Below are 16,727 nucleotides of genomic sequence, written 5' to 3' on the forward strand. Positions count from 1 at the left end.
AGACTGTAGCATTAATTAAGCAGTTGAAAACCATCTGATGACAAGAACATAAGAGAGGACAAGCAAATTCTAGTTTTCATTGATATTTTTAAATAGCTAATACTTATTTTTGTTATTTCAAAACCGGCTTCATATATTTTTAAATTTTCTAAAAAGTCTTGTTTAAGATTTATATTAACCATTATACAAAGGGTACTAGGGTACTAGGAAAGTTTTGCAATATGACGCAACAATGAATCACAGGAAGCTGCTTGTTGCTGCATGTTGAGACATGTTCATACGTGCATTGTAGCCGCCGCGCCAAGTCGATGGGCTCAGTTATTCATTAGTAGTGAGAGTGTAAAGTGCTTGTGATGGCATCGTGGTCACGAAATGAGATAAGGACAGTTTTGCGGTATAATTTCGTGCGTGGTTTAACCATAGACCAGTGCTTAGAAGAAATGACTCTTGCACTAGATGATGATTGTCCACATCGTACAACGATATTCAGGTGGTATAGAGAATTCCAAAGGGGAAATTTCACTCTGGAGGATTCTGAGAGGCTGGGAAGGCCACGAACGTCAGTTACGGAGGAAAACGTTACTGCTGTGAGGAAAATGCTTGACGAAAACAGGCGAGTGACCTACCAACAGATAGAGGATACTTTGGGCCTAAATGCACCAGCAATTCGTTCGATTCTGCAAGATCATTTGCACGTGAAGAAACTTTGTTCTCTCTGGGTGCCGCATCAACTGACTGAAGAGCAGATGACACGACGTGTGACTTGGTGCCGGGAGATGTTAAAAAAGTTTGATAAGGGACAATCTCGGTATGTGAACAACATCGTGACAGGTGACGAGACTTGGCTGTACTATTAGGATCTGCCGACCAAGGCTCAAAACAAAGTTTGGGTCTTTGATGATGACGACACACCCGTAATTGTCAGAAAATCCCGATCTGTAAAGAAGAAAATGATAGCTGTATTTTTCAAATCGAGTGGAATTGTGGAACGTGTCGTTTTGGACACGCAGAAGACAGTCACAGCTGAGTGGTATACTGAACAATGCCTGCCTAAAGTCATTGGATCTATGAAGAACCTGCGGCCAAAGTCAAGAATGGACACCTGGTACCTCCATCATGAAAATGCTCCAGCTCACCGCGCCAAAGCCTGCACCGAATATTTGACCACGACAGGACTGAAACTTCTCGAGCACCCTCCCTACAGGCCAGACCTTGCTCCCTGCGACTTTGCACTGTTCCCGCATGTGAAAATGAAGCTAAACTAAAAGGGAGGCGGTTTTCCAGTGATGAGGACCTTCTATGGGCTTGGGACAACGAGTGTGCTTTACTCCCTAGTGAAACTTGGCAGAACTGGTTTAAAGATTGGTTTCGGAGGATGGAGAGGTGTATTGAATGTAGAGGAAATTACTTTGAAAAAATTAAATAAACAAAGCTGTATTGCAAAACTTTCCCAGTACCCTTTGTACTTACATATAAGTTAGTGCAATTTCCATCATTTTTATATTTGTAGGTGCGAAGTTTTAGAGATCTTCAAGTACAATAGACTAGTAAAGGATAGCGAATGCTTAAAAAGCAGTACTCACTTTGAATTAATCTGCGATGGCTTACTTAGGCAGTGTAGTTAATATTTAGGTTGAATTGTTAAGTTGAAGGAAATTAAAAGGAGGGGATGTAGGTAAGTGTTGACTGAGTTAAAATAGGTGCAAGGAAAGAGAAGTGTGCACATCCAATCCTTGGTTATCATTGAAGTAAAAGAAGCAAACGAATAATTGAAAACTAAATAGGTGAATACAGTGAAGCCAATAGTCGTTACGGGGACTTTCGTTGGTTAAAACGTCTTCAGTTGGCAATGTGTGGAGAGTGAACGCGTGTGGTATTTAAGAAATAAATTATACTCTCGTGATGCCTTTTTTGACACGTGGGAACTTTAATCACGAGAGGTTCCATATTGGGGAAAGATTGAAGGGGAGTTTTGAATTTAGAATTTTGAGATTTGAGTGGTGCCGGTACCATTCAATAGCTAGGGCTTCATATTGAAGTATTCTGTAGCTGGATTTTAGTTTAATGATAGAAATGGCAGAGTCAACGAGGGGGGGGGGGGTCTGGGCATGAATTGTAAGTTCTGTGACAGATTGGTTAGATATGAAGCTATGGAAGTGATAGTATGCACTGGTGTTGGATGTTTTTGATGAGCCAAATTTGGTAGTGATACTTCCGATGTAACATGTATTACAGTTTGGTTGACAATTAATGAGGTATATTCTATTATTGAGGTCGTTGGTAGGATATTTGTGTGTGTCTTTATAGGGGCTGAAGAAGGATCCTAATTTGTTGTAGGTGGAAAAAATAAGGGAGATATCAATGTCGTTAAATAGATGGCGGAACTGTCCTCAGAGTTCATTGTGATGAGGGAGGACTATGCGGATGTCTGTTTTATTGTTGTCTTTGGTTGGATTGTTAAGTTTAATTTTATTTTTAGCGATGGAGATTGTGTTTAAAATAAGTTTGTTGAGGTAACCTCTGGATATAAATTTGTCGGTGAGATATTGCATTTCGTTGTAAAGGTCGGTTGGTGAGGAGCTGTAGTTTAGTGCATTGTGGATTTTGTTATATAAAACTGCTTTTTTAGTGTTTATGGGGTGATGAGAGGCAAAATGTAGGTATCTACCGGTGTTTGTATTTTTCCTGAAAATTTTCGTATTTAATTTTGTGCCTGTTATTATATAGATAGTGAGATTGAGGAAATTTATATGATTGTTTTGTCCAATTTCAAGGGTGAATTTAAGTCTGTCGTGTATAGAGTTGTGTTTTACAAAGAGGATTATCAATGATGGATCTGTTACGTATTACAGGAATGTCGTCGGCGTAGCGCATGTATAGTTTTAATTCAGGGGAACAAGATGTGAGGGAATTCCATTTTTTGTTATGTTTTTGTATTATATTTTGGTTGGTTGGTTGGTTAGCGTTAATGCATTTATTGTTTTGATTGGTGAACTCGATCCAGGCATGAGGGGTCATTTCTTTTTTTAAGGTGAAATCTAAGTTGGTGTATGCTATTTAAAAGGCTATATTTTTTGTTAAATCTCTTCCTGAGTTCTTCACAGATGATCATGATAGATGTACGGTGTATTTTTTACAATTATTTTTAGGAAAAAGGCGGGCGAATTTGGGGATGATATTGTGGTGGAGACATTTTTGGAAAAAGGCGATATGTAACAAGATATTTTTATTGTCATTGTCAATTTAACAAGATATTTTTGACGGTATTAACTGACACCTTATCTGCACTGCTCCTCCAATTTTTAATTTTATTTAATTTTTTCATATTTCTTATTCTCTCTCTCTCTCTCTCTCTCTCTCTGATGCCTCTATACGTGTCTAATAATAATAATAAAAAAACTCAACTAACCAACATATTCATTAAATATTTTTCCAATAAGTTACATATCGGCTTTTTACAAAAATGAGCTACACCATGACAAGACACCATGAATTACTCTTGCAGACGAGCTGCAAGAGTAGCTCATGGTGTTTTGTCAATGATATACAGGAATTTTTCTAGCAGGGATAAGGTGATTATTCCCTTGTATAAGGCAATGGTCAGGCCCCACCTTGAGTACTGTATACAGATCAGGAGGCCTCATTTCAAGAAGGATGTAGAGCTGCTGGAACGCATACAGAGAAGGACAACAAGATTAGTGAATGGAACAAAGGGTTGCTCTTATGAAGAAAGGCTTATATTTTGCAAATTACAGTGTCTAGAGACTAGGCACCTGCGAGGTGATCTGATTGAGGTGTATAAAGCCTTGAATGGTTTGAGCATGCTCAATGCCCATGGGATTTTTCCTCTTGCTCAGAATAATCACCTCAATCAGAACATCTTGCATGTGCCTAGTCTCTAGACACTGTAATTTGCAAAATAGGGTAGTTGGTTGGTCGAACAGACTTCCAACCCTTGTTGTGGAAGTTGATAGCCTAAATATATTTAAGGCTCAGCTGGACAGGTATTTTGAACGTACGGAGGGGTGAAATGGAGTGGTGTTTTTTTTTTTTTTTTTTTGGCGATGCTGAATAATCTTGCTTTCTTGCATCAATGCCTCTACTAATGCTAATGCCAATCACAAAAACTCAAAAACAAACTTGACATAATTCTCAGGAAACTCAGACAAAATACGAAATCAACCTTTTCACACTACAGCAAATCGGAATCCGTAATAACATCCTCCCACATGTTTGGGATCATTAAGTTACACAAAAGCAACCATCCTTTAAGACCAATTGTTTCATACAGCAAATCAGCTTTCGCTAATTTATCCTCCTTTCTGGTCAAAATTATAACCTCTCTTACTAAATTTTCCACATTCAAGATCAATAACACCAATCAAGCTTTTCAAAAAATCAATATTATAATATCCGATACAGACATCTTAGCTTCCTATGACGTCACTTCCCTCTACACTAATTTCCACATCCCATTTACTTTACAAGCCTTATGCAAGTTTTTAGAAACAGACGATACCTTAACAAAACGTACCTCCCTTTCTACAGACCATATTCTTCAGCTCACCACCCTTCTATTAGAGGCAAGATATTTTAGATTTAACAAAAAAATTTTTCATCAAATATTTGGCCTACTGATGGGCCTAGGCATTTCGGCCCCATTGTCCGAAATTTACCTAGCCGCCATTGAGAGCAAAATTCTACACCCTTTCCCCCCTGAATTAAAACTATACATGCGCTATGCCAGCGACATTCTTGTAATACGCAACAGATCCATCATTGATAACCTCTTTGTAAAACACAACTCTATACACGACAGACTTAAATTCACCTTTGAAATTGGACAAAACAATCAGATAAATTTCCTCAATCTCACTATCTATATAACAGGCACAAAATTAAATATGGAAATTTTCAGGAAAAATACAACACTGGTTAATACCTACGTTTTGCCTCTCATCACCCCCTAAACACTAAAAAAGCAGTTTATATAACCAAATCGACAATGCACTAAACTACAGCTCCTCACCAACCGACCTTTACAACGAAATCCAATATCTCACTGACAAATTTATATCCAGAGGTTACCCCCACCAACTTATTTTAAACACAATCTCCATCGCTAAAAATAAAATTAAACTTAACAATCCAGTGGCACGTCCGTAGCCAGGTGGGAAGGAGCAACAGTGCTTAGCACGCGCTTCCTGATTAGACCGGGGTTCGAGCCCATCACCACCAAATACGGAGGATGCGGAAAGGTCAGGGAATGACCACCGCATATTTCGGAGCAATATGGCCTTAGTTGCTAATGCTCCTAAAAACCAAATAACAAACAAACAATTAACAATCCAACCAAAGACAACAATAAAACAAACATCCGCATAGTCCTCCCTTATCACAACGAACTCGTAGGACAGTTCCGCCATATATTTAACGACACTGATATCTCCCTTGTTTTTTCCACCTACAACAAATTAGGATCCTTCTTCAGCTCCTATAAAGACACATACACAATATCCTACCAATGACCTCAATAATATAATATACCTCATTAATTGTCAACCAACCAAACTGTAATACATGTTACATCGGAAGTACCACTACCAAATTTGGCTCATTAAAAACATCCAACACCTGTGCATACTATCATTTCCATAGCCTCATGTCTAACCAATCTGTCACAGAACTTACAATTCATGCCCAGATCCACAACCACATCCCCCTCATTGACTCTGCCATTTCTATCATTAAACTAAAATCCAGCTACAGAATACTTCAATACGAAGCCATTGAATGGTACTGGCACCACTCAAAATTCTAAATTCTGAACTTCCCTTCAATCTTTCCCCAATTTGGAACCTCTCGCGATTAAAGTTCCCACATTTCAAAAAAGGCATCACAAGAGTATAATTTATTTCTTAAATACCACGCGCGTTCACTCTCCACACATTGCTAACTGAAGACGTTTTAACCAACGAAAGTCCCCGTTACGACTATTGGCTTCACAGTATTCACCTACTTAGTTTTCAATTATTCGTTTGCTTCTTTTACTTCAATGACAACCAAGGATTGGTTGTCATTGAAGGATCGGCTTGCTTGACTCGAAGCCTGGACGAAAGGATGTGAGTGCCCAGTGGGCCACTTTTGGTAAGCAGAACAGGTGCTGTGGGATGAACCAAAAGCCAGGTTATGGCGCCCGATGCGAGACGCTCATGAGACATAAGATATAAGTTGGATGTGTACACTTCTCTTTCCTTGCACCTATTTTAGCTCAGTAAACACTTACCTACGTCCCCCCCCCCTTTTAATTTCCTTCAACTGAACAATTCAATCTAAATATTAACTAAGCTGCCTAAGTAAGCCATCACAGATTAATTCAAGGTGAATACCACTTTTTAAGCATTCGCTATCCTTTACTAATACTTGTAGATATAAAGTGATATAAATTGCACTAATTAATATGTTAGTAAACTTCTTTGCAGTTTTGGCAAAAGTATTCTTTATAATAAATAATAAGCTCTTAGCAGTCAAGTTCAGACTTATGTGCATAATAATTGCATAACTGTAAATTTAAATCTAAACTTAATGTCATATTAATGTGAATTAAAAATGGATGGCTTCTCTATAACTGAGAGGAAAGTGGAGGAGAAATTGTTGAAGATAAAAAAGGCACCCGGGGTGGATGGGATCTATCCAGTTATGTTAAAGGAGGCAGCAAAGGAAGTAAGCAGACCCTTGGCCATAATTATGAGAGATTCTTTTGACTCAGGGGGAGGTACCCATGGACTGGAGATGTGCAAATGTGACCCCAATTCACAAAGGAGGATCAAATGGTGACAAGTAATTATAGACCTGTTAGATTAATTTAATGTTCCAGGAAAATTAATGGAGGTACTGGTTAAAGAAGCACTGTAGGATCATCTAGACAGGACTTCAGTTATAGCTTGGACACTGCATGGTTTTGTTACGGGAAAGTCTTGCCTGACTAATTTGATTGGATAATATGATGTGGTCACAAAGGAACTGGATGCAGGGAACAACTTTTATATCATATATTTGGATCTTAGAAAGGCTTTTGATACTGTTGCACACGGAAGACTGCTGCACAAGTTGGAGCAGTGTGGCATTGGAGGCAAATTGCTGGTGTGGATAAAGGAATGGTTGAGTGGGAGAAGATAGAATGGTAATCAATAGACACTGCTTGTCGTGGACTAATGTTATAGTGGAATCCCTCAGTGTTGGGTCTATTATTGTTTTCTGTATTTATAAATGATATTGTTGATGGTATATCAGGCTTAATGTCCAAGTTTGCAGACAATACGAAGGTTGGCAGGGTTGTTAAGGACACTAATGACAGTACGCTGCTGCAACAGGATCTAGAAAAGTTGAGCAGATGGGCTGAGAGGTGGCAAATGAAGTTTAACATTGACAAATGTAAAGTACTACATATGGAAAGCAGTAACTCCAGATTAACGTATCAACTCTGTGGTACCACAGTGGTAGAGAACGAAAAGGACCTGGGGGGGATAATTGTGCAGGCAGATATGGAGTTCTCTGAGCAGTGCAGATGGGTTGCAAGAGTAGCCCATGGTGTCTTGTCAATGATATGCAGGAATTTTTCTAGCAGGGATAAGGAGGTGGTTATCCCCTTGTGTAAGGCAATGGTCAGGCCACACCTTGAGTACTGTATACAGGTCTGGAGGCCTCATTTTAAGAAGCATGTAGAGCTGTTGGAACGAGTACAGAGAAGGATAACAAGATTAGTGAATGGAACCAAGGGTTGCTCTTACGAAGTAAGGCTTAAGTTTTGCAAATTACAGTGTCTGAAGACTAGGCACCTGTGAGGTTGTTTGTTATTTGGTTTTTAGGAGCATTAGCAACTAAGGCCACGTTGCTCCCGTGATATGCAGTGGTCATACCCTGACCTTTCCGTATTCTCCGTATTTGGTGGTCACGAGCTCGAACCCTGGTCTAATCAAGAAGTGCGTGCTACGCACTGCTGTTTCTGCCCACCTGGCTACGGAGGCGCCGACCTGTGAGGTGATCTGATTGAGGTGTATAAAGCCTTGAATGGTTTGAGCATGCTCAATGCTGATGGGATTCTTCCTCTTGCTCAGAATAATCACCTGAGAGGGCATAAATTCAAATTGAGGAAAGATAGATGTAGGATAGATGTGCGAAAATTTATCTTTAGCCAGCGGGTAGTTCGTTGGTGGAACAGACTTCCATCCCTTGTTGTGGAAGTTGATAGCCTAAATAAATTTATTATTTAGGCTATCATTTTTCTTAGAGCTCATTTGTGATGAGCTCTAAGAAATTTCCCTCTTTTTAAACTTGGGCCACCTAAGCCTCTGTATTCGTGTTTGACCATGAAATGCTAAGCCTTGTTTTGCCAAAAACAGAACTGCATCAATGATACTTATTAAAATCAGTTTGTTCTTTTCTATTTCTTTCTTCTCTGCTGTCACGAGATTGGCAAAGACAGTTTTATCATGGAAAAAGCAAAATTTTGTTAGAAAGAAATCCTTTTCTGTGTGTATCACTTTGTTCATGTTTTCCAGTTTTGTGTACTCCTTTGGCAAAATTTTAAAACTAACTTTTGGGTACCCCAAGGATCCAACCTATTTGAAGAGTTTGTAAACAACCAGCAATAAAAGTAAAACAAAGCACTGGCTCTTGATGAATATATTAGCCACTGCCTGGCACTTTCATGGCCACTTTTCTCATGCCTTTTTTTGATACCACTGTGGTATGAAATTGCGACCGGCTGCATCCTTTGGAAAAATTTTGAAAATTGTCCAACGGACCTGGCTGGCAAGGACCTGCATTTAAAATTACTCGCACAATAGGCGGTGTGATTGGTTTATCGTAAAACAAATGAATTATCTGTCAGATAATCTACTTCAATATTAATAAGTTCGGAAAAGACTAAAGTTTCTGCTTAATTCTCTGGATGAGAAATATCAATGTCGACTATTGATAGTGGTACATCAGTTTCATTTTTTTCATCACTTATTACCAGAGTATATTCTGAATGTCGACACTGATACTGTCATTTTTATCAGTAGAATTTGTTGAAATACTTTCATTCATGTGATTGGCTTCATCTGCAGTTTGTACAAAGGGTACTAGGAAAGTTTTGCAATATGACTCAACAATGAATCACAGGAAGCTGCTTGTTGCTACATATTGAGACATGTTCATACGTGCATAGCCACTGCGCCAAGTCGATGGGCTCAGTTATTCATTAGTAGTGAGAGTGGAAAGTGCTTGCGATGGCATCGTGGTCACGAAATGAGATAAGGACAGTTTTGCGGTATAATTTTGTGCGTGGGTTAACCATAGACCAGTGCTTAGAAGAAATGACTCTTGCACTAGATGATGATTGTCCACATCGTACAACGCTATTCAGGTGGTATAGAGAATTCCAAAGGGGAAATTTCACTCTGGAGGATTCTAAGAGGCCGGGAAGGCCACGAACGTCAGTTACGGAGGAAAACGTTACTGCTGTGAGGAAAATGCTTGACGAAAACAGGCGAGTGACCTACCAACAGATAGAGGATACTTTGGGCCTCAATGCACCAGCAATTCGTTCGATTCTGCAAGATCATTTGCACGTGAAGAAACTTTGTTCTCTCTGGGTGCCGCACCAACTGACTGAAGAGCAGATGACACGACGTGTGACTCGGTGCCGGGAGATGTTAAAAAAGTTTGATAAGGGACAATCTCCGTATGTGAACAACATCGTGACAGGTGACGAGACTTGGCTGTACTATTAGGATCTGCCGACCAAGGCTCAAAACAAAGTTTGAGTCTTTGATGATGACGACACACCCGTAATTGTCAGAAAATCCCGATCTGTAAAGAAGAAAATGATAGCTGTATTTTTCAAATTGAGTGGAATTGTGGAACGTGTCGTTTTGGACATGCAGAAGACAGTCACAGCTAAGTGGTATACTGAACAATGCCTGCCTAAAGTCATTGGATCTATGAAGAACCTGCGGCCACAGTCAAGAATGGACACCTGGTACGTCCATCACGAAAATGCTCCAGCTCACCGCGCCAAAGCCTGCACCGAATATTTGACCACGACAGGACTGAAACTTCTCGAGCACCCTCCCTACAGGCCAGACCTTGCTCCCTGCGACTTTGCACTGTTCCCGCATGTGAAAATGAAGCTAAAAGGGAGGTGGTTGTCCAGTGATGAGGACCTTCTACGGGCTTGGGACAACGAGTGTGCTTTACTCCCTAGTGAAACTTGGCAGAACTGGTTTAAAGATTGGTTTCGGAGGATGGAGAGGTGTATTGAATGTAGAGGAAATTACTTTGAAAAAATTAAATAAACAAAGCTGTATTGCAAAACTTTCCTAGTACCCTTTGTATATCTTTCTCGTCTTCATTCCTATTGATTTCTTCTTCCGTGTTTTTAGTAGGACGAAAGATGTTTAACCGCTGACATTTAGCTGCTTCCTTTTCAGTTATTTCCTGTTCCTTTAGCTTTATTCTATCCCATCCAGATAGTTTTTTTTTTATTACACATCTTGTAAATTCTTGTTTAAAACTTTAACCCATAAAAATTAATTTCAATAGCTTAAAAACTTTTTTGGACACAGTCTCACACAAGATGCAATTGCAACAGCTCACGGCCGAGAACTAATTTTTTACAACATTCATGTTCAAGTTTGTTTCAAAAAAACCCGTACAGATTTTTGAAGTTAAATTGATGCCATCTATTGGAATTTTTTTTAACAAATATTGAAATCAGTTTTTGTGTGACATTTCGACAAGTAGTGTTTATAAATACAGGCAGTCCTCTACTTATGAACTTTTGAGTTACTAGCTTTCATAGATACAAACCTTTTAGGGTTCAGTTCAAAGCTTGTGCAAATCTACATAAAATCAAGGTAACTGGTGGAGTGGCAAGTGCTGACTGCATTGCTGCTGAAGAATTTCAGAAAACACTTGCTGGTATCATTGAAGCTGGGAATTACCAGCCACAACAGATGGAAAGAAATTGCACGCCCTTCCATTTAAGGCAAAAATGTTGCAGGGGAAGCAAATGCTCTTCCCCCCCTCCCCAGGTATGCTACTGACACAACTGTGTTGTCTCTCCTTAAGTATAGATTACCAGAAACTTTTCTGTAACATTTTATATAGTTTTAAATTGGTGGTACAAGTAAATTTCCAGTTTGCATTAGCCACAGTTCCAAACTGCAGAGGATCTTTTCAAAATTCATGTTTTCTCTATGCTGTTTTGATATTTATCAATGTTTGAGCTTATTATTTGCATTTTAGTTGATAAATTTACTCGGTAGGGTGTAAGGGGCAACTCTATTGAAACAAGATTTTTAACAAGATTTTTCTTTGAAATAAGTAATATACAATGGGGCATGCCTGACATAATTATTTTCATACTTTGAAATACTAACTAATGTAGCTTTGTTGGAAATTGTGAAAACTCTTAATCTTAATTTGACTTGTTTTGTATATAATGTTTTAATTTTTTAGGTTAAATTATCTTCTGCAGGAGACACTGGTGGAGAGGTAATCCATGTTGGTCAAGTTGCCCTACAAAGGCCAAATTTACCAGGTTTAGGTAGAGTTAAAAGGGAGTAAGTTATTTATTTATAACTTGATTCATGATTGTGTAACGACTATTTAAGTGTGAATTTAAGCCAACGCCCCCTCTCCATCATAAAAATTTCTATTTTTTTTTTTATTAAAGTAAAAACATCACCCAGCATAAAATTAATATTTGAAATGTCAGCTAGACATAAAAAATGCATTAAGTATTATTTTTAATTATAACCACTAGAACACAGTATTTAAAATATACTTTCTAGGGAACTGAAAGCGGGAATGAAAGTTCTTGCCATGAAAGGCTCAAACCCTATATCTGTCTGGTATAGAGCTAGGTTAACAGATATCAGACCTAATGCTCCAGGAGGAAAAGTATTTAAAGTGAAGTTTGATGGCAACAGAATGCTGTCTTCCCGTATGTATTCACCGAAGCATCTTGCCTATTCAAAACCTCCTGAAGTTATATTGCCAGTAGGGTCACGTATTGTTGGTAAGTGCTTTTTTTTAAAATTATTTGTTTATTGTCATTCCTATTTGTGTGCCTGAATGTACTGAATCCCTTCTTAGACATTTTAAAATACTGTTTTTTTTTTTTTTTTTGCTTTATTTCCCCTGTAGTAGTTTACAGTATTTCCTTCTTTCACTCTTATGTGCTTTCTTGCATAAAGTTATTATATTTACACTGGTGTTCAAAGAAAGTGCATCACCCCTTAAAATTGTAATTGCCATCTGAATAATGTAAGTATATGGCAGTATTCTTACAGATTGCAATCAGATAAGATTGACACACTTAGGTAATGACATAATATTGCATCAGCTGTTACTTCCAGTTATATAAGCATGCTCTGCAAGGGTTGCAGTCATTCCTTGCTTAAGTCAGATGGCGAGTTACATGCAATTGATGCCACGAAGAAAGAGTGCTATTGTAGCTTTACGTGAGAAAGGATATTCTTCCTGTCATATTGCTTATAGGGTGTCTTGTAATCAGTTGAAAGTGAGTAATTTCTTTCTAAACTCAAGAAAACTGGTTCTGCTGATACGAAAAAAACTTTCTGCTGAACCGGGCACTGCAAACGAGGCTCTACGCCAAAACAGGGCAGTGTTTTGAAGTGCTTATGCCTTAAAAACCGTAAAGCTTTTTCGTCTGAGCTGAAAAGAGAACGGGAAGAAAATACAGGAGTGGTAACAAGTGCTGTAACAGTCAGAAGACGCCTCTTCAAAAATGGACTTGGGGCCTGTCGTCCTAAGAAGAAGCTCCTCCTCACACAAAAAATGAAAAAGGCCCGATTAATTTGGTGTAAGGAGCATGTCAAATGGACTCCCGAGCAGTGGAAGTCCAGTTATTTTCTCCGATGAAAATAAATTCAACCTGCCTGGCTCTGATGGGAGACAAACGATTCGACGTAGACGTGGTGAAGAATACCATCCAGACTGTATGGTGTCTACAGTGAAATTCCCTACCAGCTAAATGATGTGGGGGTGCATTTCATGTTGCGGAGTAGGTCACCTGCAGGTTATAAAAGGTTCTGTAAATGCCAATGGATACCTGGCTATATTGGAAGGTAAATTGCTGCCGACCATTAGAGACCTTTTCAACCTGCCAAATAACTGCATCTTTCAGGATGACTCTGCTCCTTGTCATCGGGCGAAAAGTATAAGTAGGCACTTTTGTAGTTGATTTAGCTTCATTTCTGCATTAGAGGATCAACAGTAATGTGTTTACATTTGTTACAGGTGAAAAAAATAGTTGTAAGAACAGTCCATTACAACTGTTGGTTGGCCAGGAAACAGACCAGACCTGAATCCTATAGAAAACTGTTGGCATTGTGCAGAATCTGAAGTTGCCAGAAAGAAACCAAAGACCCTTCGTGAACTTCAGGAAGCCATAATTTGTGTTTGGAACCATTAACTATCAGTTTATCTTCAGAAATTGATCTTGTTAATGCCTCAATGGTGTGCTTCTGTCATCAGGGCCAGAGGCAGTTCAACTAAGTATTAGTTTGCACCTGGTGAACTTTTCATTTTGTTTTCCATTTAAAATGATAAATTGAAGCAAATTGTGAGGGCTTCTGATAACATTTCAGCCAGCCATAATAGTCGTGTTTACCAAAACTGTTGTATAAAGGTTGAAAATGCTCATTTTGGAATATTTTGAGAGCACTTGTCAAATATTATTTAGCTTTTCCTTAACTATTAATAAATATCTTTTGTTTATATTTCTGTTTGTGCTACTAGTCATTAATATAACATTCTATTGCGAAAAATGGTTAGAAATGTGAAATTCCTAGGTGATGCACTTTCATTGAACACCAGTGTATATTATGCAAGGAGTTTTTGCCCCATTCAACAAAGTATTTTCTTCAATGAAATTTTTTGTGCTCACAAAATGCAGATATATGAAATAATATAATATGAAATATACAGTGAGAGCGGCCCACTGGAAAAGCCAGGCCATTCCAGTGAAGCTGTTTGCTTCACTGGAATGACCTGGTTTGTGTAATCTGTAATGTGTGATATTTCTGAATACTCTTGAATAAGGATGATCCTGATTGATTTATGGAGTTCTGTGAATGCCCATATCAGTCAGCAGAGAAAAATCCTGGTTTCAGAACAACCAAGCTCTTCAGAGGTGTGGCTAATTTTTATGCATCAGATGAAGTTAATTGCCAAAACACCTTGCTGTTCCAAAAGTTGCTTGACCTGATCAGAGACCACACCATACGATAACATGGTATGGGCTCTGGAAGGAGTGAAATAATTGGCCTCCTTGCAAAACAGTGACCGGATAGGTATATCTTAAAGTGAGAAATAAATCAATACTTACATATTTTGTTATCCTGCAAACTGTATTGCTTATTGCTATCCTTTTTTTGCTATTTTTGCTTCTGTCTTGTTTTGTAGCATTTTTTTCTCCACTAGCAAGTCATGTCTTACAAATTGAAACTAAAATGCCCCCATTAGATATGTAAAGCATTACTGCATGACTACTAACATTTATGTAGCTTTTGGATGTGCTAACCTTATTTAAAGATATTGACACCTGTTGTGCCCATTCTTTATTTTGGAATGTGATAATTGGAAGATATGAGTTGTATAGAAGAACTGGGGACAAGTTGTCTAGTGTTGAATCATTAGACAGATTTTGCTGTAGGCTTCCAAATTGAGAATATTTGGTCTTAGTAGCATTATATTTTATTTAATCAATGGTGTGCAGTTACATATGCATTGGTGGGCATATGAAATAATTAGTTGGGTTCATAATGTTATGAAGAGGACAGACATTATAGTTTCTACTGAGATTAGTTCCAGTCCATCAGAGAATCCTGTACTCATATACATAAATAAATATATTACACATTATAAAACTAGTCTTGAATGTGTTTGCTCACAATATTTGAGAATATGTTTGTTCTCAAAAATAATTTGAAGCCTCGACCAGGAATTATGTTCATGATGTTAACTAGAATTTAATGAGTTAATTTTTAAGTAATTAAATAATTGATGTGTTTGTGCAGATTGCTAACTGACATTGTAAATCAGGTTGTTATATTATAATTGTAAGGGTTGAATTGGTAATGCAATGATTAGAAGAGCTTCATGTGTATTTTTATAAGGGTATATGTGATAAAATCCAGATGTAGATGTCTTCCCCCTGTTCTTTTTCATAATCATTCCTTAATTTTTTTGGCAGAAAAATTGAATGAAGTTGGTGTACTGTGCGTATTGTTTACTGAGCTTTGATAGTACATGAAATAATTTATATATGAACACTGTTTTATATCTCTAATTGGTTCGTCGATCAGCTGCACCCTTCTTATTATTAAGGTAATAGTCAAAGTATTTATAAAGAACTTAACAAATTGAACTGTTCTAGGTCACATGCCATGGGATTCACTATCATATATACAGGTCAGAGATCACTCAGTCTTTTTGATATCATGGTTTAAAGAAGTTGTCTCAAATTTAAGGAAAATACATTTTTCAAACAAAGTAAAGTAAAATAATATATTTTAAATTTCTGAATAAAAGTTTTTATTATTATTATTATTATTATTAGTAGTAGTAGTAGTGGCATCTGATGCAAGAAAGCAAGCTTCATCAGTAAAAAAAAAAAAAAAAAAACCACCAACCCTTCCACATTATCTGCACAACCCACTAATAATTTGTCTAGTTCTTTCATGAAATTATTCAACTGCCCACTTCCCAACAATAGATGGAAGTTTGTTCCAACAATCAATCAACACTACCTGCTGCTGAAGATAAACTTTTGCGTATTTATCCTGCAGCCATTCTTCCTCAGTGTGAATTTATGCCCTCTCATGCGCACAGTCGGACCAGGAAGAAGAATGCCATCACTATCGATCTTGCCTAATACATTCAAAGCTTTAAATGCCTCAATCAGATTGCCTTGCCCCTGTCTAGTCTACAGATGCTTCAATTTTCAGAACTGAAGCCTTTCTTGGTAAGACCATCATTTCATTCCCTTCAGCAATCTTGTTGTCTTTCTCCGTACCTGTTCTGGCAGATCTACATCTTTTCTAAAATGAGCCCTCCAAACCTGTATGCAGTATTCAAGATGCAGCCTAACATTGTAGCCTTATACAATTGGATAATCACATCCTTTTCCCTGCTAGCAAAGTACCTGTATATCATAGAAAAAATCCTAGGCGCAATATGGCCTAAGTTGCCATTGCGCCAGAAAACACCACCACAACAACAACAGAATCCTATGAGCTGTCTTGGGAACCTGTCTGCATTGCTCAGAGAACTTCATATCTGACTTCACAATTACCACTAGTCCTTTTTAATTTTCCACTATTCAGAGTGTAATACAGCACAGTTGGTACATTGATCTGGGATTACTGACACCCATATGCAGTACCTTGCACTTGTCAATTAAACTTCAACTGCTATTTCTCAGACCATGTGCCTAATTTTTTTTAGATATCATTACAGTAGTTTACCCTTATTACTGTCATTAATCACCCTGCCAACTTTTATATCACCAAGCAAATTTAGACATTAAGCTTGATATACATGTATCGGTATCATTAATTAATTTAGAAAACAGTAAATGGGCTCAGCACAAAGTCTGTGATACTTTACTAATTACATTAGTCCATAAAGAGCAGTGTTCATTTATAACC

General features: G+C 37.9%; 1 protein-coding gene across 1 annotated transcript in view; it reads left to right on the plus strand.

The window, feature by feature from the left end:
* The window catches only part of egg (SET domain bifurcated histone lysine methyltransferase eggless), a 536,019-nt gene that overhangs the window by 164,979 nt on the left and 354,313 nt on the right, over window positions 1–16,727 (plus strand). Inside the window, exons 7-8 of the mRNA XM_090386075.1 lie at window positions 11,509–11,612; window positions 11,844–12,070. Of these exons, the coding sequence (XP_090242201.1) occupies window positions 11,509–11,612; window positions 11,844–12,070 (331 nt within the window). The remainder of the gene's footprint in view (window positions 1–11,508; window positions 11,613–11,843; window positions 12,071–16,727) is intronic.

This window comes from Mastigoproctus giganteus, chromosome 12, assembly GCF_048544385.1.
Source record: "Mastigoproctus giganteus isolate SK-2022 chromosome 12, ASM4854438v1, whole genome shotgun sequence".
NCBI classification, from domain to species: Eukaryota; Metazoa; Arthropoda; class Arachnida; order Uropygi; family Thelyphonidae; genus Mastigoproctus; species Mastigoproctus giganteus.